The sequence below is a fragment of the Triticum urartu genome, chromosome 5 (assembly GCF_003073215.2).
Source record: "Triticum urartu cultivar G1812 chromosome 5, Tu2.1, whole genome shotgun sequence".
Taxonomy (NCBI): domain Eukaryota; kingdom Viridiplantae; phylum Streptophyta; class Magnoliopsida; order Poales; family Poaceae; genus Triticum; species Triticum urartu.
Window position 1 is genome coordinate 629,076,302 of NC_053026.1, and position 23,899 is coordinate 629,100,200.

The window sequence follows — 23,899 nt, forward strand, 5'->3', positions numbered from 1 at the left end:
CCAGAATGTGTGCACCTAGAGATGGCACGACACACACATTCGGATCAACACTCCCCCTATATTTTATAGTACAACAATACTAAGCACAGAAAAGTGAATAAACAGGACAAGCATGCATCTCACAATAAACTACAGTACTCTGAAAAGACATAAGTAATAAGGTAGCGATAGGGAGCATATGTCTTACACCATATGACTAGAACTTAGGTCTCACACCAAACCAAACCAAAGAAGGAACACACAAGAAAACACAAGACGACTCAAAGCATGACACAAGAAGCAAATCCCTACACTCTCTCCCCCTTTGGCAGCAAGACACCAAAAAGGGCATAGAGTGACACTACGACTCCAGGTGATGGGAGGAGGAAGATCTCGAACATCACATCTCTGCATCTTCATCGTGGGTCGAAAACTGCTCGGCATCGGAGTCGGTCCAGTGGCAATTCTGATGAATCCAGTCCTCCTCTTCAGTGATCTGACCCTCAGACCCACTGGCAACTATTGCTCCCATCTGACGCATGAGCTCCTTGTGGCGCGTCCTGGCATGCTTCTCCGCCACATGAGTCATGTACTGACCATGGGACTCCATGCAGAAAAGCTTCTTCATCTGGCACTTAAGCTTCTGTGCCCACGACGGTTCTGCACTAGAGGGGCCAAAGTCCTCCTCATGAGGATCAGTAGCAGCCTCACCCTCGGTCCCCATGGCAGCAGCAGCAGCAGACGGGCCCCCTGTAGCAGCAGTAGCAGATGGACCCCCTGTGTGAGGTGCTGTCCAGTTGTCCTTCTTCCTCAGACGCTTGATCTCATGAGAAACCAAGTCTCCAGTCTCTAGCAGCACTCTGGGATAAGTCTGTGCCCAGGCCCTCTCAATGAGCCTCATGATGAATGGACCATAGATAGGACACTTGCGCTCAGACACGGCAGATAGAAGTTTAGACCACATGACATGAGAGATATCCAGGCTCTCTCCAGTGCTTGCTTCCTTCTCATGCTGACAGAAAAGGAGCATGTCCACGAGGTAAGAGTGGACCATATCCAGATTCCCGATCCGAGGGAAGAGAGTCTCACGGAATATGCGATGAAGAATGTCCAGATACGGAGATAGCTCATAGGTCTTCTTCTCAGTTACTGGGTGAACCTTCACAGTGAGTAGGGCCAAAGGGCTTGCTTGTGGGTGGATGTAGCATTGCGGTGAGGACGGAAACCGACAGGAGTCTCAAGCCCGTTATCCACCACATCAAGTAACTCCATGAAAGCCTTCCACTTGACAGACAGCAGCTTGCCATTGGTCATCCATGTCAGAGTCCTGTCGACATCCGTCCCAAGATGGACGGTGGCATAGAATTGAGCCACCAAATCCGCATCGAAATCCTTGTTGAATTGCATGATCCTGAGAATGTTCAGCTGAGTGCACATCTGAAGAGCTTCGCCAAAGTACTCCGGGTCCTTCTCCATAGCATCAGTGTCAATGGAGCGAACATCAACAAAAAGATTCTTCTTGGCCTTGATAACATCAAAGTAGATGGCAAACTGAAAACGGTTCCAGAACGGGCGGTTGACCAAAGTGGGTTCTTGGTCCACCGCATAGGGGTTGCGGCGACGCTTCTCCCAAAACTCCTTGTTGGTCATCTCAGTCACAGTCTTCCCTTTTGGCTTGTTGGCGGCTTGATTCGATTGCTGAGGAGGTGGAGGAACACTTGCAGATGCACTTGCTGGAGGCGGTTGGGTGCTCGAGGAACCACCGGCTGGCTCTGAGGTGCGGTAGCGTTTTGATGTGGCACGCCCGGGGTTGATACGGCGACCTTGCTGCTCGGAACGGTCATCACCTGGAGCCAAACACAAGAACAAGCGAAACAACCAGAAAGAACGAGCATAAGCCAACAAACTCAACAAAAAGATCAAGGTAAGGCATGAAAATGATGGAAATTGGCATTCAGCGGTAGTACCGTGACCTACCCGCGGTAGTACCGTGACCTACCCGCGGTAGTACCGCCCCAAGCGGTAGTACCGCCCTAAAGGGAGCGGTAGTACCGCTCTAGGTCAAGTGGTAATACCGCTCCAAGAGGAGCGGTAGTACCGCTTGAGGCGGAGAAACAGCAGTTTCATATAGCACGAGGCGGTGAAACAGCGGGTTCTTACTACCGCAGTCAGATCCGGCACTACCGGCCTACCAAATTCAAAAATAATCCTACCAAACTCTAATCGAGATAGTCTAGTTGCCTTCTCCAACCAACTCAAGCCTAGATTTAGCCAAAAATCTAGAGATGCAACCACCATTGCCCCTAAGAAACAAGAACTGAAAAAGAGACAAAACGAAAGAAAGAACGGGGGCAATACCGGCATCCATGGCAAGAGGACGAGGTGGGGATCGACTCCACCAAAGGAAATGGAGAGGGACGCCCCGGAGACGGAGATCCGCCGGAGCCCTCCCGCGGCGAGAGGAGGCTGGAGAGAGGAAGAGAAAGAGGGGCAAAGTGAATGGGTATGGGGGAGAAGAAACCTCCCCTGCCCCGACTTAACCCCCTGGTCCCGTCCCTCAGCGGTAGTACCGCGCTGGGGGGCGGTAGTACCGCGCACCACCAGCGGTAGTACCGCCCAGCACGCCACGGCAACTAAACAGGCACGGCTTAAGCTCGACGAAACGACAAAAACGGCAAGAGAAAAAACACATCAGCAAACGACCAAGACACACCTCTTCAAAAGAGGGCGGTGGCCGAGGCCACCTATGTTTGAGTCAAAAGGTATGGCACCGCGAAGATTTTAACCTTGGGCCCATGACCAAAACTCGTCTTTTAAGCACAAGTGCCATCAACAATGGCTAAAGTGAAAGACTTGATCAATTTATGCATAATGGGGGGAGGGAGAGTTCATTGAGAGAACAACACTCCCCCTATGTCCATGCCTACACCTAAACTAGACAACAAATTGAGCATGGTAGGGTGTGCACGGGTTCAAGCCACATTGCTCGAATCAATGATATTTAGCTCATGCCTTAACTCATGAAATCTTGCTTCATCCAAGGGCTTCGTGAAAATATCTGCAAGGTTGTCATGAGTGTTGACATAGTTGAGCTCGATCTCTCCTCGCCTAATGTGATCCCATATGAAGTGATACCGAATCTCAATATGCTTCGTCTTGAAGTGTTGCACTGGGTTGAGAGAAATCTTGATGGCACTTTCATTGTCACACCAAAGAGGCACTTTGTCACAAGTGACACCGTAATCCTTTAAAGTTTTCCTCATCCATAGAAGTTGTGCACAACAACTACCGGCGGCAACATACTCCGCCTCAGTGGACGAGAGAGACACACAACTTTGCTTTTTGAAAGACCAACTTACCAAAGAGCAACCAAGGAATTGGCACCCTCCGGAAGTGGACTTCCTATCCACTTTGTCTCCCGTCCAATCGGAATCCGAGTACCCTACAAGCTTGAAGTTTGATCCTCTTGGGTACCATAAGCCAAAGTTTGGGGTATGAGCCAAATATCGAAAGATTCGTTTGACCGCCACAAAGTGACTTTCCTTAGGTGCGGCTTGAAACCGTGCACAAATTCCCACACTCAACATGATGTCCGGTCTAGATGCACAAAGGTAAAGCAAGGATCCAATCATGGAACGATATACCTTTTGATCCACCACTTTACCATTGGGATCTAAGTCAAGTTGGCACTTGGTGGGCATTGGAGTGGAGGCCGGCTTGACGTCACTTAGCTTGAATCTCTTGAGCATGTCTTGAGTGTATTTGGATTGATTGATGAAGATTCCTTCTCTTCTTTGCTTCACTTCAAACCCTAGAAAGAAATTCAACTCTCCCATGGAGGACATCTCGAACTTTGAGGTCATGAGAGCGGCAAATTCCTCATTGAAAGCTTTGTTAGGAGAACCAAAGATAATATCATCAACATATAATTGGCACACAAACAACTCCCCTTTGACCTTCTTAGTAAAAAGAGTGGGGTCGATTAGCCCAACTTCAAAACCACGGTCTTGTAACAACTCGGTAAGGTGGTCATACCATGCACGTGGGGCTTGTTTAAGGCCATAGAGTGCCTTATCGAGTTGATACACATGATCGGGAAAGTAGGGATCCTCGAACCCGGGGGGTTGCTTGACGTAAACCAATTCATTAATGGGACCATTAAGAAAAGCACTCTTCACATCCATTTGTTGTAACTTAAAGTTATGATGAGAAGCATATGCAATCAACATGCGAATGGATTCAAGACGAGCAACGGGAGCAAAGGTTTCACCGTAGTCGATACCATCGACTTGGGAGTAGCCTTGTGCTACCAAACGAGCCTTGTTGCGAATGATAATCCCATGGGCATCTTGCTTGTTCTTGAATATCCACTTGGTTCCAATGACATTGTGGTTCCCCGTTGGCCTTGGCACCAATCTCCACACTTTGTTGCGCTCGAAGTTGTTGAGTTCTTCGTGCATGGCATTGAGCCAATCCGGATCTTCTAGCGCCTCATAGACCTTGTGGGGTTCCACACAAGAGACAAACGCGTGATGCTCACAATAATTTGCTAATTGTCTACGAGTGCTTACCCCCTTTCTTAAGCTTCCAAGCACATTCGTCATGAGATGATCCTTGGTGGAGAGCTTGGAAGCAACCTTGGAAGCACGACGCTCTAATTCCTCCTCGGTGGTGAGTTGAGGAGCGGTTACTTGATCATCTTGAGCGCCGTCATGAGCTTGTTCTTGATCTTGAACTTGCTCGGGGGAGAGAGCTTGACCTTGGGCATCACTTGGTGTGTCAACACCGTCTTGAGTATGATCTTTCCCTTGGTCTTGTTCATGAGGTTGAGGGCCTTCACTTTGTTCTTCGGAAGCGTGTGGACCTTGGGTTGGTGATGGCTCCACTTGAGTGGAGCATTGTCCTTCTCCTTCGGCCACAAGGGGTTCCTCAATGGGTAGGATGAAACCAACACCCATTCTTCTTATGGCTTGAGGAGGAATCTCATCACCTACATCACAAGTGCCACTTTGCTCCACTTGGGAGCCGTTATTCTCATCAAACTCCACGTTACACGTCTCCTCAATAAGTCCCGTGGATTTATTGAGGACACGGTAAGCATGAGAGTTTGTAGCATAACCAACGAATATGCCCTCATAAGCTCTAGCCTCAAATTTAGACAACCGAACACCTTTCTTGAGAATGAAACACTTACACCCGAATACTCGGAAGTACTTGAGGTTGGGCTTGTTACCGGTGAGTATCTCATATGGAGTCTTGTTCAAGCCCTTGCTGAGGTAGAGCCGATTGGATGCATGACACGCGGTGTTGATGGCTTCGGCCCAAAAGTTGTATGGAGACTTGAACTCTGCCATCATGGTCCTTGCTGCATCCATCAACGTCCGGTTCTTCCTCTCCGCAACACCGTTTTGTTGAGGGGTGTATGGTGCGGAATATTGATGCTTGATTCCCTCATCACTAAGAAATTCATCCAAGGTGTAGTTCTTGAACTCGGCGCCGTTGTCACTTCTTATTGTCAGGATCTTTGCATTGTGTTGACGTTGTGCTTCATTTGCAAAGTCAATGACGGTTTGTTGGGTCTCGCTCTTCCTCTTGAAGAAATACACCCACGTGTACCTTGAGTATTCATCTACAATCACCAAGCAATACTTCCTACCTCCAAGACTATCGAAGGATGGAGGCCCAAAAAGATCCATGTGAAGGAGCTCCAAGGGCCTCTTTGAATAAATGATAGTCGTGGGAGGGTGAGCCTTCTCATGTAGCTTTCCTTCGATACAGGCACTGCAAGCACGATCTTTAACAAAACTAACATTCGTTAGCCCACGGACATGGTCCCCCTTGAGGAGACTTTGCAAAGATCTCATATTGACATGGGCTAAACGGCGATGCCAAAGCCATCCCACATCAACTTTAGCCATTAGGCATGTCGCGATCTTAGTGGGTCGCTCCGAAAAGTTAATCACATATAGACCGTTCTCGACATGCCCAACAAAAGCTACTTTAAGAGTCTTGCTCCACAAGAGGGCCACGGTATCGATATCAAAGAAAGTGGCAAAGCCCATGATTGCAAGTTGACGAACGGAAAGTAAATTGTATGCAAGGGACTCAACAAGCATGACCTTCTCGATCGTGAGATCATGAGAGATGACCACCTTGCCAAGTCCCAATACCTTAGAGGATGAGGCGTCACCCCACTCGACATTGGTGGGCATAGATGGAACTTTGTGCACGTCCACCACCAAGTCCTTGCTTCCGGTCATATGATTTGTAGCTCCGCTATCGAGCAACCATGATCCACCACCGAAAGCAAACACCTACAAGAGATCAATGCTTGGTGTTAGGTACCCATTTTGTAATGGGTCCTTTGATGTTAGTAACAAGGGTCTTAGGAACCCAAATAGACCATTCAATGTACTCATGAAGAGAACCAACAAATTTGGCATAAACATGCCCATCACTAGCACGACATAACACATAAGAAGGATTAAAAACGCCGGCTTTGTTGGGAGGGATGATATTGCCCTTCTTGACATTGTTCTTCTTCTTCTCCTCGGGGGAACTCTCTCCCTCCCTCACAAAAGTTTGCATGAGGGGAGGAGGTTGTTTGGTCTTGTCATTCTTCTTCTTGTTCTTGGAGTCGGGCACGTACCCAACCCCTTCCTTGGCCACACCTCCCTTTTGGTTGATCAAGAGATCGTTGAGGTTCTTCTTGCCTTGTATGCAAGTCGCAAGACCTCTCTCAAGTTGCTCCTTCAACTTAGCATTTTCCTCAACAAGATGTATATGCTCACAACACGGGTTAGTAGCATTTGCATTATCAATTAAAACCATATGAGGAAAAGTTGCTTTCTCCTTAGTTAGCTTCACTTGGAGTTGATCATGAGACTCCTTGAGACTAGCGTGAATACCCTTCAAGGCCTTGTGGGCCTTGTCAAGTATATCAAACTCCTCTTTGAGTCTAGCAAGATCAACCCCGAGTTTGGCCTTCTCGGAATTTAGCACACGAGAAACAATGAGTGCATGATCATAATCTTTATTTAACTTAGCATGATCAACGTTGTGTGACTCCTCAAGAGCCAAACGAAGACCACGCTCTTCCTCAAGAGCATTGGAAAGATCCGAAATCTCATCGGTATAGTCACGACTATGCCCTTCCATCTTAGAGATGGTGTCTTCGTGAGCCTCGATCATGTCATTGGCCTCACCAAGTTGTTCCAAGAGAGCAACAAAGTGCTTCTTGGATTTTCTCTTGAGTTTGCCCATAAAGGCCTCAAACTCGTTAGCCTCCACATTAGCTCCCTCAAGTTCATTAATGCTATCCGTTGGGGAAGGATGATTAATGATGGTAGTTTTGATGTTGGAGGTTACCTTGTTGGTGGATTTAGCCATGAGGCACTTGGCGGTGATGCTCTCGTTGGGTGAGTCGAAGAGAGACACCCGTGACGTTGTTGCAATGGCAACGGAGGCCATGGCAACCGACTCATCATCTTCATCATCGTCATCATCCTCATTGTACTCTTCTTGCACAACCAAAGCCTTGGGAGGAGTCTTCTTGGTGAAGTTGTTCTTGTTGGGGAACGACTTGGCCTTGTCCTTTCGGATGAGTTTGCCACCATTGTCTTCCCTCTTCTCATACGGGCATTCCGCAACAAAATGACTCACGTTGCCGCAATTGTAGCAAGTCCTTACACGTTGCTTGCCCCTTGTGCCACTCGAGTTGTTTTTGCTAAAGTTGGGCCTCGAGTTTTTCTTGCTCCAAAATTGCCTCGAAGCAAGTGCCATGTGTTCATGATATGCATACTTCGTATCTTCGGGGTTGCTCTTCTCTTCTTCCTCTTCTTCTTCTTCCACGTTGAGCTTGACCTTCAATGCAAGGTTAGGCTTCTTTGCCCGTTGAGAACGGAGCACCGCATTGTCGGCAGTCTTGTCCAAAATGTTCATGGCCACAAACTCATCCAACACTTCGCTTGAGGTCAAAGTGTGGAAGTCCGGTCTTTGACGAATGACAGAGGACATGGCCTTGTGGTAGGGCATCATTGCCTTGAGGAATTTGTGCTTGATCCAATTGTCATCCGTGTCCTTGCTCCCGTGATCTCGTAGTGAGACCGCGAGTTTGGTTACTCTCCGATAAAGCTCACGAGGTTCTTCATCTTCCTTCATTGCAAACTCATCGGCCTCATCTTGTACCACTTCATAGTTGGAGTGTTGAATGCTTGCGCTTCCCCGGTAGAGAGACACGACACAATGCCATGCATCTTTGGCCAAGGCGAAGGGACGAAGATGAGGTAGGTCTTCGGGTGGAATTGCATCTTGAATGATGAAGAGAGCATTCTCATTGAATTGATTGTCCGCGGCTTCTCGAGGAGTGAAGTTGCTTGGATCATGTGGATAGAAACCTTCTTCAATGATTCTCCAAAGGTTAGTGTTCACATGATTTAAATGATGTTTAAAGCGGTAAACCCAAGAATCAAAATCCTCATTTTTCACAATCTTAGAGGGAGGACCGGCATGATTCAAATGAGTGGAAGGAACCGGTCCACCATAAACAATTGGTGGTTCCACATGGGCAAAGATGCCGGTGCCATTCTTGCCACTAGAAGAAGGAGCCTTTTCACTACTAGCTTCCCCCTTGTCGGGGATAGCATCCGACACCTTGTTGGCGGAATCACCCACTTTCAACGGTGCGGTGGATAGTTTAAGCCCCTTAAGAAATTTAGTAAACATGCTTTCAACTTCGGTCGTCATGGAGGTTTTCAATGTCTCCAAGGCCACATTGAACTCCTCACGAGAGACTGAAGTTCCCCCATCTCCCGTAGACGAGATCGGATTCACACCGGAGTGTTCCTCCACACCGTCTACGGTATCAACCATACTCTTTGGACGGTAAAGTCCTTAATAAAAAGACGAGGCTCTGATACCAATTGAAAGGATCGATATGGTTGACTAGAGGGGGGGGGGTGAATAGGCAACTACCAATTTTTAGCTTTTCTTTACCAAATTAAACTTTGCATCAAAGTAGGTTGTCTAGATGTGCAACTAGGTGAGCAACCTATATGATGCAATAACAACAAGCATACAAGCAAGCAAGGGTAGAAACACTAAAGAGCTTGCACAAGTAAAGGTAAGAGATAACCAAGAGTGGATCCGGTGAAGACGAGGATGTGTTACCGAAGTTCCTTCCTTTTGAGGGGAAGTACGTCTCCGTTGGAGCGGTGTGGAGGCACAATGCTCCCCAAGAAGCCACTAGGGCCACAGTATTCTCCTCACGCCCTCACACAATGCGAGATGCCGTGATTCCACTATTGGTGCCCTTGAAGGCGGCGACCGAACCTTTACAAACAAGGTTGGGGCAATCTCCACAACTTAATCGGAGGCTCCCAACAAGACCATGAAGCTTCACCACAATGGAATATGGCTCCGAGGTGACCTCAACCGTCTAGGGTGCTCAAACACCCAAGAGTAACAAGATCCGCTAGGGATGAGGGGGAATCGAAAATCCCTTGGTGGAAGTGTATATCGGAGCCTTCTCAACCACTCCCGAGCAAATCAACAAGTTTGATTGGCTAGAGAGATAGATCGGGCGAAAATGAAGCTTGGAGTATTTAATGGAGCTTGAGCAATAAATGGAGCTTGGGGAAGGAAGAGGTGGGTGAGAAGGAAGAAGGGGACTCCCTTTTATAGTGGGTGCAACAATCCCGTTGCCCACCACCAACCAGCCCTGCACAGGGCGGTACTACCGCCGAGAGGGGGCGGTACTACCGCCAGGACAACGGTACTGCCGCGCCAGCCAGCGGTACTGCCGCGCTGAGGAGACTAGTAGGGAACGGACCCAAATGCGGTACTACCGCGGTGGTAGGGCGGTACTACCGCTCCTGGAACGGTACTACCGCCACTACAACCGTGACTAGTGCCGCAAAACCCGACATGAGAAAAAGACCTCTCGAATCGAGGCAGTAGGAACCAGACTGCCCAGCGGTACTACGGCAGTGGGGTCAAGGGCGGTAGTACCACTGCGGAGCGGTACTGCCGCTTGTGACCCTTCGGCCGTAGTACCGCAGGCAGTGCGGTACTACCGCTGGGGCGAGAGAGAGAGAGAGAAAAAATCTCTCAAAGAAGCTGAGGACAAGGCGGAGGTGCCAGGCCCCCAGCGGTACTACTGCTGTGGAGCCACGGGCGGTACTACCGCTGCGGAGCGGTACTGCCGCTTGTGGCTTCTCAGCGGTACTACCGTTGGGTGTGCGGTACTACCGCTTTGACCCAGACAGGACAAAGAAGAGAGAGGAGAGATCTCTTCAATGGAAAGGAAATGCTCGGAGGATGAGAAGCTGATGTGTACGTGATGATTCCACCCATGCAAAACCCCAGCGGACCCCCTCTTGATAGTACGGTGCCCTCTACGCAACTAGTTCACCGAGAAAGAAACGAAAGAGCTACACCGTCTTGAAATACACTCCGAGGGGAAGAAGGCGTCTCGTGCCAGGGGAGAATCTGTGGATAATTCAAAGCACAAGATTAGTCCGCAAACATGTTGTCATTAATCACCAAAACTACCTTGAGAGAGATATGCCGTAACACCATGCCTGTTGGCTGCCCGCTGGATCAGAACTAGGGTAAGTTTCTCGACGGGTCGTTTGTTTTTTGGAGGGTCAGTGAACGAATTAGTTTTGAGGGGTCGTTTAGTAAAAAATAATCCAATTTTCCCATGATCTCAACCTTAACAGTAGCAATGCGCCATTTGGCCAGACATACAATTGATACTGTAGAGATAACATCTCAAATCACCACTTGAAAAATGAGACTGGATCAAATTGCTACTTAAGATGTCGTATGCAAAGAAACTCCATTTCTTTTTTCATGTACACCATGCAACTACACAAGTTCTCCAAATATGGAAAATGCAAACCCAACTCCAACACAACTTATTTTTGGAGGGGGTACTCCAACACAACTGGATAGTGTTTTTTTTTTTTGAGAAAAAACTGGATAGGCCGAACAATCTCATCATGTACGGGCCGAATGGGCCGAGCTGTTGGACCGTTCAAGATTTGCGGGTCAGCCCACCGTCGCAAAGTTTCCGGTCCTGAAAAAAAAAGAGTTTCCAGTGTGCGCCTCGAGCAAAGCCACCCCCTCCCTCCCCCAAACCCCCACCTCGTCGGTGCCACCCCCATTGCCGCCGCCGGAGAACCCGCCCTCTGGAGGTGCAGCCGCCCGCTGATACCATCGTCCTCTCCGCCGCCATGATTTGCGCAAGTAAGCTCTCGTCTCTCGTCCCATCCCTACCACCGAAACCTAGTTCCACGGCCCCTCTCCTATTTCCAGGCACTAACCCGCCGCTTCCTCCTGCTGCCGCGCCCTCTCCCCTCAAGTCTCCGGCGAGGTGCCGGAGGACCCGGTCCTGTCGACCAAGTCGGGGCTGCTCTTCGAGCGGAGGCTCATCCGGCGCTACATCGAGGTCACCACCGTTTCCCCCGCTCTAGGTTTCGCGTCAGGCGCCCGTCCGTGCGCCTGGGCCTTTTTCCCTGATTTTGTTTTGGTTTTGGTTCCCCAGGACCACGGGAAGTGCCCGGTCACCAAGGAGGAACTCGCCATGGACGACCTCGTGACGGTGAAGACCAACAAGGTGAGGCCTGCACACTGTGTCTCCTTCCCTCAATGCGGTTCCAGTGTTTATCTTGTTGTTCTGAAGAACTTGTTCAGACACTAGGGTTTGGTCATGAGCCTCGCTGATGCCTGCTAGTGCCACACTTTGTAGTCGCCTACTTTGGATTGGGTGTTTAGCAGTCCTTGACTACAAGGACAGGACACGATGTGGTAATTACATGGTACATCTTAGTATGTATGGGGTGACAGTCTCTTACTTGTGGAGGACATCATGTTCAGGATTCTCGGGTCGAAGGTTCTCGTAGTACGATCTTGCTACTTCAGAAAGATATCTGATAGGTTCTCAATCAGACTTACATAACGGAACAAGGACATTAATTAGGGTTTATGATTTGCAGTGATTTTGTATTCTTTTGCATGGTTCAAGTTGCATTTGCAGTAACTGGGTAATAGCATTTGATCAGGCACCAGTATTTCCACACAATGTCGATTACCTACATAAAGGTTTTAGCCATGAGCGTGTACTGAAATTAAAACAGTAATCATGTATTAACCACCAGTTGATTGAAATATTGGTTTCTTAGATAGGGTCGATCTTTGTGATAATCTATTATATCCAAACCACAATTGATAAACCTGACTCCAAATGTATGCATGCACCATTACTTGTGGCGCTGAAACTTCTAGCTTAGAGAATGGCAAAACAAATTGACATCCTACTTGTTTTTTTAGGCTGACACTCATACCTTGTTAAAATAAACTAGTCTCATATGTTGTGTATACCTGTCAATTGAAGAACTCTCGTTTTTTGCAGATTCCTAAGCCTAGACCTCTGCAAGCTGCAAGTGTCCCTGGACTCCTTGGTATGTTTCAGAATGTAAGTGCCCGCTTCCTTCCGTTTACAGTTTATATATTTGATTTTGTAGTCATCGTAATTCTTAAGCATGTTCTTTGTATTGGAGGCCATTGTTGTAACTTCTAAGAATCAAGTTAAGTTCTTTTGCCTAAAGACTGGATATGATTCACAATGTGCTTATGTTTAAATTCAAATAGGAAGAAATGAGTAGTAATTGAATACGAACACATTCAGCTCACAGAATTTCCCTTTTGCTCTTTGACATTTTAAGACGACTCATGATTTTGTTTTCCTTATGTAAGACTACTGAATTCACTTCCTTTTTTATGTGGGTATTTAGTGCCATGAAAAACCGTAATAATCTTGAGATATTCTAAACTGTGCAAAAGTATTCTGCTTTTATTGTACTTCCAGCTTGTTGGTAATGGGTAATGCATTTGAGTCTTTGCATATTCCTGTAATATTCTTTTTATGGTGAAGCATTTGATCTTCTGTTGTTAAATAGTTTGGAATTCTTATCGAGCTGCAAGTGCAGATTTAGACTTCTTTCCTCTGATGTTGCAGGAGTGGGATGCTCTCATGCTGTCTAATTTTGCTTTGGAGCAGCAGCTACATACAGCAAGACAAGAGCTCAGTCATGCGTTATACCAGGTTTTCCAATCTTTCCAAATAGTGTCATGAATTATATACACTTTTTTTATTGTGTTCAACAATAAAGTATTCTTCCTTTAAAAGTGCAAGTGCCATTTGATATCAGGATCTTGATAAAACCTCGTAGTTGCCAGCTAGTTAAGTTTCTGACATTTCAGCCTTATGGATGTTTGTGAATGTGCTTAGAGGATTTCGGAGATTTATACAGCCATAGCTAGGACATCTTTGTGGATCACCTGGATAGGAGGTTCCTTAAATTATTTCTAGAAACGCTTTATTTTTTAGTCTTCTTTCATGAGCATGATCATCATGTACCCATTGGTTTTCACTAGCTTGTTTTGCCCATTTCCAGCATGATGCTGCTTGCCGTGTTATCGCCAGACTAAAGAAGGAAAGAGATGAGTCTAGGACACTTTTGGCTCAAGCTGAAAGGCAGATTCCTATTTCAGCTGCAGGACCTGCGCCTGTAGCTGCTGTTACAAATGGGAAAAGAGGTTTTCACCATTCTAACATGTCAAAACCTAACCTTTTTGTCTGTTCTGCTCTAATCCTCTTTCCTGGATACACAGCTTTGGAATATGAAGTGGGTCCTGATGGGAAGAAGATACGTCCTGGTATTAATCCTGTCATCATCGATGAATTAACAGAATGCAATTCTGTGCTCTCAGCACAGCGCAAGAAACGGCAGGTGTGCTTCTCTTCTCCCTAACAATCAATTAAAGAAGGACCTAAAATTTGTTGTTTGTCAAACCTGTCCTGTTTTAGTTCATAGGAAACTTGATATGTCCCTCTCCAAACTTGCGTACTACATGCCTTACTAGATCAGATCATATAAAGATTATATGCCAAAAATAATTGTGGTTTTTACCCACTTGGTTTTTTGTCTTGTCTTGTTGAAATGGTACACTAATTTCTGTGTTTTTGTCAGGTACCTCCAAGTTTAGCACCAATTGATGCACTTGAAAGATATACTCAAATCTCCAGTCATCCACTTCACAAGACGAACAAACCAGGGATTTTATCTATTGATATTCATCATTCAAAGGTCAGATTATTATTATTTTTCCTTGTTGATAAGACTTTGATATTACAATTGTAGTTTGACTATGGTACATGCATTTCAAGTTCAGTTTTAAAAAGTGGCAATTTGTATGCTTGAATAGCGACACTACAATGGTGGTTGTTTACTTACCTAATTGATTTCTATATTTATCACCAGGATATTATTGCTACTGGGGGTATCGATACAAACGCAGTTCTTTTCGATAGGCCATCGGGTCAAGTATTGTGCACTCTCACTGATCACTCAAAGAAGGTCCATTGCGGAACTCAAACTCACTGACTCTCTCCCCATCATTTTACATTTACATATGTTAATATAGCTTATTCCTATGCACAGATTACGAGTTTGAAATTTGTTCCCCGGGATGAGCTTTTGATAACGGGATCAGCAGATAAGGTACACCTACAGATACTGTATAGTAGTAAAGTAAATCATTAATGTGATATCAGCTATATCAGTATCAGTTCTAGAAAAACTTTTGCATTCACCAAGTTTCATTCTGGTGATTAGGGCTCCCTTACATAAATATGATTAAAGGATAATTTATTGACCAGTAATCTGATAATACCATAGTCATCACACCACTCATCATTATAGGCTTCACTCTTTTGTTTGTAAACTCTGCAGACTGTCCGTGTATGGCAAGGTAATGAAGATGGAAGCTATGGTTGCAGGCACACAATGAGAGATCATGGTGCAGAGGTTAGTTTGCATTGACATTTGTCTCTGGTGAATGCCTGCTTATTTGATGTTTGCAATCAACCTTTAGGGGTTTGAGAAGACTTATTCGTTGTTCACAATGAAATCATATGAATACTTAGCCTAATCAACAGTTAAGGAAGAGATCAGAGCTGGACTGGGATTTGAGAACACTTCTTGGTTATTCATAATGAAATTATATGAATGCTTAGTCTACATAGCCAGTAGCCCAGTACATGAAGATTGGAAACAAATAATTAATTCAGTATCAATTCATATCATTGTATGTTAACTAACAGGTTGCTCACATCCATGGCAGTCAATCTGCTGTATGACTTACTGTTGCATAACAATACTGCCAGTTTTACTTGTTGGTTGAATTGAATGATGCAATATGTTAGAGAGCATCTCCAGTTTTTGTTTTTCTCAAGAACTATAATACGAGTATATATGTACATCAATTTCTGAGATCTAGAAAAACAATTAGTTCTCTGTTAGTTCTCAATGTTGAACCTTTTTTAAAACTGTGGAAATGGTTCGGCTACACTATTATTAGCTTGTTTCCTTTTCGTGCATGCAGCGACGCTAGCTAGCAGAGGATGTTCTTGCGTTAATTTCATGTGGGTCCTGTGCATTTTCTGTATTTTGTTATTTGAATAATCTCGCTGTTGATGCTGCTCGTTGTATTATCCTACGTTCTGATTTTTCTTTTTGAAAATGTACCAGGTTGAAGCTGTCACGGTCCATGCTAGTCAGAAATACTTTGCAACTGCCTCCAGAGATAACACATGGTGCTTTTATGATATTTCAACAGGGTCTTGCCTCACACAGGTCTGGTACTCCGCATAAATTTCCAGAAGCATGTACATCTAGAGATCTACCATTTTGATAAGTGCTGTTATTCAGGTTGGCGAGGCTTCTGGACAAGATGCATACAATTCAGCAGCTTTCCACCCGGATGGTCTTATCCTTGGAACAGGCACGTCAGAAGGTGTTATCAAAATTTGGGATGTAAAATCTCAGGTAAGACAAGGCAAGAATACTATTCAGATTAAATTCAGGTTGACGTCCATGCCATCCTCTTCTAATGTCTCATCTCGTGATTGAAAATTTATATTTGCAGACAAGAGTTGCAAAGTTTGAAGGGGAGGTTGGGCATGTTGGAACAGTGACTGCTATGTCCTTCTCAGAAAATGGATATTTCCTAGCGGTATGTTCTTTCTTTTCTTTTCTTTTCTTATAAGATCGAATTCTGTGGAAGTCCAGATCTTTGCACAATAACTCTGGATCACTTGCTGTTTCATACTGATACTTTCACCATCGCTTTACAGACCGCGGCCCTTGATGGTGTGAAGCTTTGGGATCTACGGAAGCTGAGAAATTTTAGGACCCTCTCTCCATACGATCCAGACACACCAACAAGTTCTGGTAAGGAGATCTCTATTTTTTTTCTAAAAGAAATGCGAAAGTACTGGGTTTCTACATAAATTGCAAGTAGATATTTGGAAGAAAACTGCTCAAACTAATGTGAAATAAGGCTTCCATACAACCAGAATCCGTATTTTCATGAATGACAAGACATTTTCTCTTGCAGTGGAGTTTGACTTTAGTGGGAGTTATATCACTGTTGCTGGTTCTGATATAAGGTATGCTACCGACCGATCCAACTTAGCTGCATGGTATTGTTATACTGTAAGGAATGAAATGGCTAGCTTTGCGCTGAATATAACCTCTTGTGCATAATGGTTGCAGGGTTTACCAAGTAGCCAATGTGAAGACGGAATGGAATCTTGTCAAGACATTACCAGATTTATCTGGCACAGGTTCGACATAGTATTTATCTGCTCTTCTCCAATGTCGCGGGTTCCTTTGTCAAGGGCAAATTAACATGGCTGTGTCTGTCCTTTCCAGGGAAAGTGACATCGGTGAAGTTCGGGGCAGATGCCAAGTATGTGGCCGTAGGTTCCATGGACCACAACCTGCGCGTATTCGGGCTCCCTGGAGATGAACAGATGGAGGAGGCAAAATCAGAATCAGCGGTGCAATGAGTAGACGATGATACATGTTGTGATTTTGCTCAGGGTGCCATAACCATTTTGCCGTTGGTAGTAGTCGGTGTCGTCGAGGATACGCTTGAAAGAGGAATATGCATGTCCCTGAACTGAAGCAGCCCGGCGGTCCAAGTAGTTGATCAAACCTGTGGTGGGGCGAGCCACATGTTTTTGTAATATATAGGTAGAGTTACCGGATGTATGTATGAACTTGAACTGTACAAGGCGGCGGTGACTTCACTGAGCAAGGTCTCATCGTGACTTTACCTAGGTGAGGGCCATCGGATCAAGATCTAATGGACAAGATTGGTCTAAATTTTATGCTCAAAATTCAAACTGTTTAGAAAAAATTGAAAAAATTCAGCTAAGCCATATATGTTCCATTGAATATTCTGGGAAATTTTCGTTCCATTTGGATAAATGGTTTAGCAGCTAATTGTGTTTTGAGCTTGAAATATAAAACCCTATTTAATCATAGACTGTTTATCCAAATGAAACAAAAATTTCACAGAATATGGAATGGAACATGTATGACTTACCTGAATTTTTTCAATTTTTTCTGGGCAGTTTTAGTTTTGAGTACAAAATTTGAATCAATCTTGACCGCTGGATCTTGATCCGATGGCACTCACCTAGGTAAAGTCACGATGAGACTTTGCTTAGTGAAGTCACCGGATCCCTGTCCGTACAGGCAGAAGGCCGTGGCTTTCCGAGGTTAAACATTCAAAATGTTTTTTTCTTTCTTGTGGTTAAACTTAGCAGTCGGCGAGGTAGGCGTCACAGCCGAGTCACTGGTGAGCGGTCCATGGTGCTGTCACTTCGTCTTAACCACGATGGATGCATATGTACCAGTTAAGTTCATTACGATGTCGACGCGTACCGGAAGATGTCGCTCGTCATAATTTAAGCAGCGTTCATGTCGATCGACCCCATCCATCCGCCTGCACACCAACAACAGCGACCAGCAATCAACATGTGCACGCAGCTTGCTCCTACCGACAATATTTGCTGCGACTTTGATAGCTTGACTAGGAGTACAAGGAGTCTACACAATATGGACGAGCTTTTAATTGCAACTCCTTTTGTATGTGGAGAAAACCCGCTGAAACCGTCCTTTTGTTTGACTTGTATACATAGAAATCATACATTGGCACCATTACAGACCTTTGCATAAGCTCAACACATGAAAATAGGCCCTCCCAAATCTCATAATCTGAAATGAATAGGACAAGAAAATAGTTTCCAAGAGCTTTTTTCTCCGGCGGGTTCTTATTTATTCATTTCCACCGGAATTCATAAGCCAGTTCCCCTACAACTCAATGAAAGCGACCACCCTGTTACCCCTTGAAAGCCTCAATACAACACACACTATACGACAACATCTTTCATCTTACATGTTTATTCTCTCATCTGTTACTCGCAATACACATTACCAATCTCCGCACTGCCACAGCATCACATCAGTTGATTGCTCAAAGAGGTTGACCGGAAAGCCATCTATCGATCATAGCCAGACACTCCCTTGGCATGTACTCCGGGGCTGTGTGGCCGGCACCCTACACGCGCACATATTTAAATTAACCAACTCACAATTAATTTGCTACTTACTTCATCTGAAATTAGCTGACGCTCAAACAGACATATCTAGCATTCAAATACGTTTAGATACATCTCGTTTTAGCGTCAGCTAATTCCGGACGGAGAAAGTACTACATTGCATTCTACTCCCTTTGTAACTTAATATAAGACATTTTATATACTATCATAGTATCAACATATGTCTTATGTCAAGTTACAGAGGGAGTACTTGTTATGGATGCTAACTAGCTTTGGTAATTAAGCTCAAGTTAAACCTGAAAGCAGTTAATGGCGCATGCATATATTCATCCAGACACGTACCTTTACAGTTGCGTATGTCAAATTGTTGGAGTAAGTTCTTGTGTACCTATGCAAAACAAGAGAATGAAAAGGCGACGTGCAAGGCATCAATATGTGAACTACGACTGCTCAGTTTTCCACTAATAAACACACTAGGCCTCTGCACACAGCCAGAACATATAGGTTGAGCTGGTTTGGTGTCCTTACCCCACAATTTGGTCGTCCAGATGCCATGGTCGCCAACGGTCCGTGATGGGCAGGTTAAGTCGTCTGATCCATGCTTGGGTGTCGACATAAGATACTTTACTGTCATGATCTCCACTGCAGCATCATGAAACGACGAATCTAGTTAATTTGCTTACGATTGTAATTAATTAAGCGACTGTTCACCCAAGTGTATATTTCCATCATCAAATGACTATTCAGGTGAAACGTATATTAGCATGCATGCTTACCTGTATATCATAGCCCGGTATCCTTTAGTAATCAAGGCTAAATGATCATCAACGGTGCTGCTGATTTCATATGTGTAAGGTAGATTGAAATCACATCGTAGCCATGATGGAACGGTTTCCTGCACAACATACACCATATTTACCAAATAAGCCCTTCATTATTGATGGAACATGGGCTTCTTATTTGGTGGCATGCGGAGAATTCCCTCACCGCAAAGAAAAATCTAGGTGGTCATTAGTTAAAAGCTCATAATAGAAGGTCAATATATAATCACTAAAATAATTCTCTTCCAATTCTCACCTCCTACTTTGTTATTGAAACACTAGGAGTAATTCCGGTTTCCTAGCTCTAATTAGGTCCAGTCAAACACTTTATCAAGTAAGAATACATATACCTCTAAGCTAGCCCCACCCTACCTTACCTTGTGAATAGCCAAACTCTCCCTTACAGCTTCGTCATTTGTCCACAACTCGGACAAGAAGTATGTGGCATTCTGCATCAAACAAATGAAGCACAACACTTGAGATTACCGCTAACACTGTAAAATAGGAATAACAAACTGAAACCAATAATAGATTTCGACTAAGCAAACAAGGAATAAAAAAGGGTGTGTCTTTTGCCTTGTTTGTTATAAAATGGGGCTGGGGGGAAACCCCTTTTATTAAAAAAAACGAGAAGTGAAAACAAAAAACTGAGAAGAAACTAAGAATGGTACTTGAGACGTTTACCCTGCACAGAGACGAAACTGCGGACTCTGTTAGCCTTCTTCTTCCATGATCCTGCGACGTCGGCTGCTTTTGAAGGGCGAGGCTTGGATATTCTGGACAGATTTTCTCCAAGACGTGTACATCGTTTAAGCCCCTCATGCACTGTATCACAAGCCAAAAATGCAGACTAAGTCACCAACTAGCAAGCTGCTATTGCAAGCTAAGTGTGTCGTGCGATTGCTACCAGGATAATCAACACATTTGTGGTCGGTACTGTCACTCACCTCTTGGATGTCTTGGAGGGAATTGGCACAATGGGAGTTCGATGGCCAGCGATATTCTCCTCCACAGCCTTCACGAGCAGCCTGAAAGGTGAATATTACAAGCTTATCATATTTTCCGCACTGCGGTTAACTATGTCTTGTTCCATGATATTCCGAATCAATAGGGATGCACTAGACCAAATTCAGTATTTAAGTTAATATCAATTTGATTCTGGTTGAGAAGCATTATATTTGACTTGAGAGGTAGAAGCAAGCTGATGCTAAATGTAAATTGGTACTAGTCATTTTCTTATAGCATACACATTAATTACTCTCAAAAGGTAAACTTGAGTATGTCCTGACTATGTACCTCGTAGATTTCATCTGGTATAATTCCCATCCCATGAAGAAATGGAATTCGAGCGTTGAAGGCCGTCGTTGTATCAGTCAATGGATTGCCAGCAATGACACCCTGATCAATTAAGATAAATTTCCATGTTGGTACGATTCGAACTCCTTAAACAGATCATGCGAGGACCACAACTTGACATATCTATAAGCATGCTAAACATATTATCAAAGGGAGCCACGAAAGAAAGAATAACCGTAGAATTTTAGAAACTTGATCAATCTTTGTATCTGGCAGCGTATATAAGCAAAAGGTCATTGCAAAGTTTCAACTACAAAAGGCATAAATGAAAATAGAGAAAATAAACATGCATAGGTAGACTACTTAGAGCATTGTTGCAATGGACATTGGGTTGTTATTTGTAACTGAATAGAAAATTGACCAAAAAAAAAGGAAAAGATAAAAGGGTGAATTTCACCCAAATACGGTAACCATGTGTTTGAACCCACTGAAGTTCAAGAAATTCATATACCTGACCCAGACACATATTTGAATAGAAATATTCAAATTAAAACATAGATTATATTTGGTTTTCCAATGTTGTGTTATTAAACTAAAATTTGTTGACCTTTATACATGGAGAACCTGGGCCTCACCACTAGAAATGATATTACTGATCTTAGAAAGAGAATAAGAAACATTACAATAATGGCACAAATATGAACCATGAATATTACTATGTCGGAAGAGAAGTCATGAAAGTAACTGTTATGAATACCTTGAGATTAATGAGCCGCTCATCACCAACTTCTATCCCTAGAATGAAAGCGACATGTAGTTAAAAGATGCACTTTATACCCTCAAAAGAAATGCATGTGCTTTGAATAAATTTATAAGCAGAATAATCCTTGTTGATAGAGATGGAGAGCGTGAAGGAAGTTCAATTACCTTTAGCAATTTTCATAGCAAGAGAAGGTATGATTATACCGCTATATGAATCACCCGAAATGTAGAGCGGATTCGACAAGAACTGTGGATGCTCACCAAACCACTGTAGAGACAACAAGGAATCAATTGGAAAATTGCAAAGATGATGAACTTGTACATTCTAGTAGAAAATGCGTATAAATTATAACAGGCGGAGACCGTTTCGAGGAAGACGTGCAGCTGTTGAATAGCAATTGTGTCACTGGGTATGGTTCTCTTGTCTCCGGTCGCATATGAGAAGCCTGTCCCTGCCGGAGCATCCACAAAGATGACATTGCTAACCTACAATATATGAAACCAGCACATTGCAACACATACGTTTATCAGCACACAACAACTACACATTACAATTTCTCCTGTGCAAAGTGGGATTTTTAATTTTGTCATATCAACAAAAAATTCAGGTGATTGTAACAAAAAGTACACTGTTATGGTAGCAAAAGGGTCCCTCCCTCCTAATAGATGCATCAATTTGAAGGGCTTTTTTGTAACAAAACGAAAGGGGGTGGGTAACCTTGGTCCAAGATGCTGGCTTGTAAAGCAGAGTAGGCAGGCCTCCCGTGTAGCCATGGAAGTCGAAGTAGAAAGGGCCGATCTCGTAGACGAGGCCGGAGAGGGCGGAGCAGCCGGGCCCGCCGGTGAGCCAGAGCAGTACGGGGTCCTCCGCCGGGTCGCGCTCCGACTGGATGAAGTAGTAGAAGAGGCGGACGCCGTCGTCCAGCGCCACGTACCTGCACCGTCGCATCATCCGACCAAGAGTTAACCAAAGAAGAAGAAGAAGAAGAAGAAGAAAAGAGCAGAGCATACCCAGTTTCGAGGGAGAAGGGCAGGGGTCCGGAGAAACCCGGCAGCCGCGGCACGGCTTTGGTGGTGATAGACGGCGTCGCGGCGGAGAGGAAAGGATGGACTAGGAGGAGGAGAAGCAGCAGGAGGGAGGGTGATTGCACAAGCGGCGGTCGGTGGGGCGGCCTTGTCGCCATAGCTAAGCTGGACTCTATCGACGAGCAGGAGAGGACGTACGGCACCGCAAGCGGCAAAAGTTGCACCGGCTGACGTGATTTGGCAAAAGTTGAAGACACGAGACTATGTATACAGTTGTAGTACCTATCCGAATCAGCATCATCACGTGTATGACGTGACAGCGCGTGCACGCAAGGGCATCGCCGAGACGCCGACCCTCGTACCCGCGTTCATCCAGACCGTGCGATCCAGTGTGTCACTCGACCGATCGGTCCAGCAACGCATGACTGCGACACCCTGTCTTACCAAATCAACCCCTCCCTTGTACTCCCTCCGTTCTATATTAGTTGTCGCTCAAATAAATGTATCTAGCACTGAAATACGTCTAAATACATCCATTTCAGCGACAACTAATATGAAATGGAGAGAGTTAGAGCAACTCCAACAGGGTGACCTAAACGGACATCGATTTTGTCCGTTTTTCGTCCGTTTGAGCCGCCCGTCCGCTCGTCCGTGTCCACTTTTCAAATGGGTCGGACGATGCGCCCAACGGGGATATACACATTTTTTGTTATGTCCGCCTTGGCATTTCATCGAACACGTAGCAGGCAGGGAGGAGGATGAACCCGCCACAACGGAGCACGGGCGCCGGAGGAGCACGAGCCCACCATGGCGGAGCAGCGGCGCCGGAGGAGGACGAGCCCGTCTGTCCTCTGTCGATGTTGTGCAAGCACGGGCGCCGGAGGAGGATGAGCCTGCCCGTCCTCTGTTGCTGCTGTGCGCGGGGAGCGGGCACGGCTGGGCGCGGCCAGGAGCGCGGCAGGGGGAGGCGAGGAGCGCGACAGGGGGCGCGGCCGAGCGCGCTGTAGGGCGAGCGCGGGGGAGGCGGGGCGCGGGGGGCAGGCCGGGCGCGCGAGTATAGCGGGGCCGGGCGCGGCGAGCTCCAACGCGGAGACGCGCGAGCGAGGACAGCAGGCATGGCGCGCGAGCATGGTGGGGCCGGCACGGCGAGCTCCAATGCGGAGACGCGCGAGCGAGGACGGAAGGACGACGTCGTTGGACTGCGGGGTGGCGTGCGGGGATTTCGATTTGGCCGGCCATGAGCTTCCACGAGTTGCCATGCATGTGTGTGTGCTCCCGTGTTTCTTGTGCTGATGTGCATGCGCGCGGGCCGGTGAACAAAGCTGCAGCCGGAATCCCAGAGCACACGCATGCTATCCTTGAGGCCGTGGCGCTCGCCGGCCCGGCACCGGCACCAAGGGGCAGAACGAGCTCATGGTGCGCATGCTCGCCATCGGGAGAAAGCAGGACTTCGGCGCTGGCCCAGCTGCGACGCTTCTCCGGCGCTGCCCGGCTCCGGCGATGCTCCGGCTCTCGAGTGGGGTGGGCGGGTGGGTGG

At 45.8% G+C, this 23,899-nt stretch overlaps 2 protein-coding genes across 2 annotated transcripts; one reads left to right on the plus strand and one right to left on the minus strand.

Moving 5' to 3' along the window:
* The first annotated feature begins 11,106 nt into the window (after positions 1 to 11,106).
* On the plus strand, positions 11,107 to 17,375 carry LOC125511396 (pre-mRNA-processing factor 19-like). Its single transcript, XM_048676759.1, has 18 exons — positions 11,107 to 11,229; positions 11,346 to 11,431; positions 11,528 to 11,599; positions 12,395 to 12,457; positions 13,001 to 13,087; positions 13,440 to 13,581; positions 13,657 to 13,775; positions 14,016 to 14,132; positions 14,307 to 14,402; positions 14,487 to 14,546; positions 14,778 to 14,852; positions 15,576 to 15,680; positions 15,756 to 15,872; positions 15,973 to 16,059; positions 16,181 to 16,277; positions 16,444 to 16,495; positions 16,602 to 16,672; positions 16,761 to 17,375. The coding sequence occupies exons 1-18, from the start codon at positions 11,217 to 11,219 to the stop codon at positions 16,895 to 16,897; spliced, it is 1,596 nt and encodes a 531-aa protein (XP_048532716.1). The 5' UTR covers positions 11,107 to 11,216; the 3' UTR covers positions 16,898 to 17,375.
* A 709-nt stretch (positions 17,376 to 18,084) lies between these two features.
* Positions 18,085 to 22,612, minus strand: LOC125511397 (serine carboxypeptidase-like 1). The gene is made up of 13 exons (XM_048676760.1): positions 22,348 to 22,612; positions 22,055 to 22,271; positions 21,700 to 21,822; positions 21,502 to 21,604; positions 21,332 to 21,369; positions 20,575 to 20,676; positions 20,226 to 20,306; positions 19,963 to 20,103; positions 19,656 to 19,727; positions 19,234 to 19,352; positions 18,986 to 19,099; positions 18,800 to 18,845; positions 18,085 to 18,456 (listed from the first exon to the last, which is right to left on the minus strand). The coding sequence occupies exons 1-13, from the start codon at positions 22,518 to 22,520 to the stop codon at positions 18,373 to 18,375; spliced, it is 1,413 nt and encodes a 470-aa protein (XP_048532717.1). The 5' UTR covers positions 22,521 to 22,612; the 3' UTR covers positions 18,085 to 18,372.
* Between the last annotated feature and the right edge of the window lie 1,287 nt (positions 22,613 to 23,899).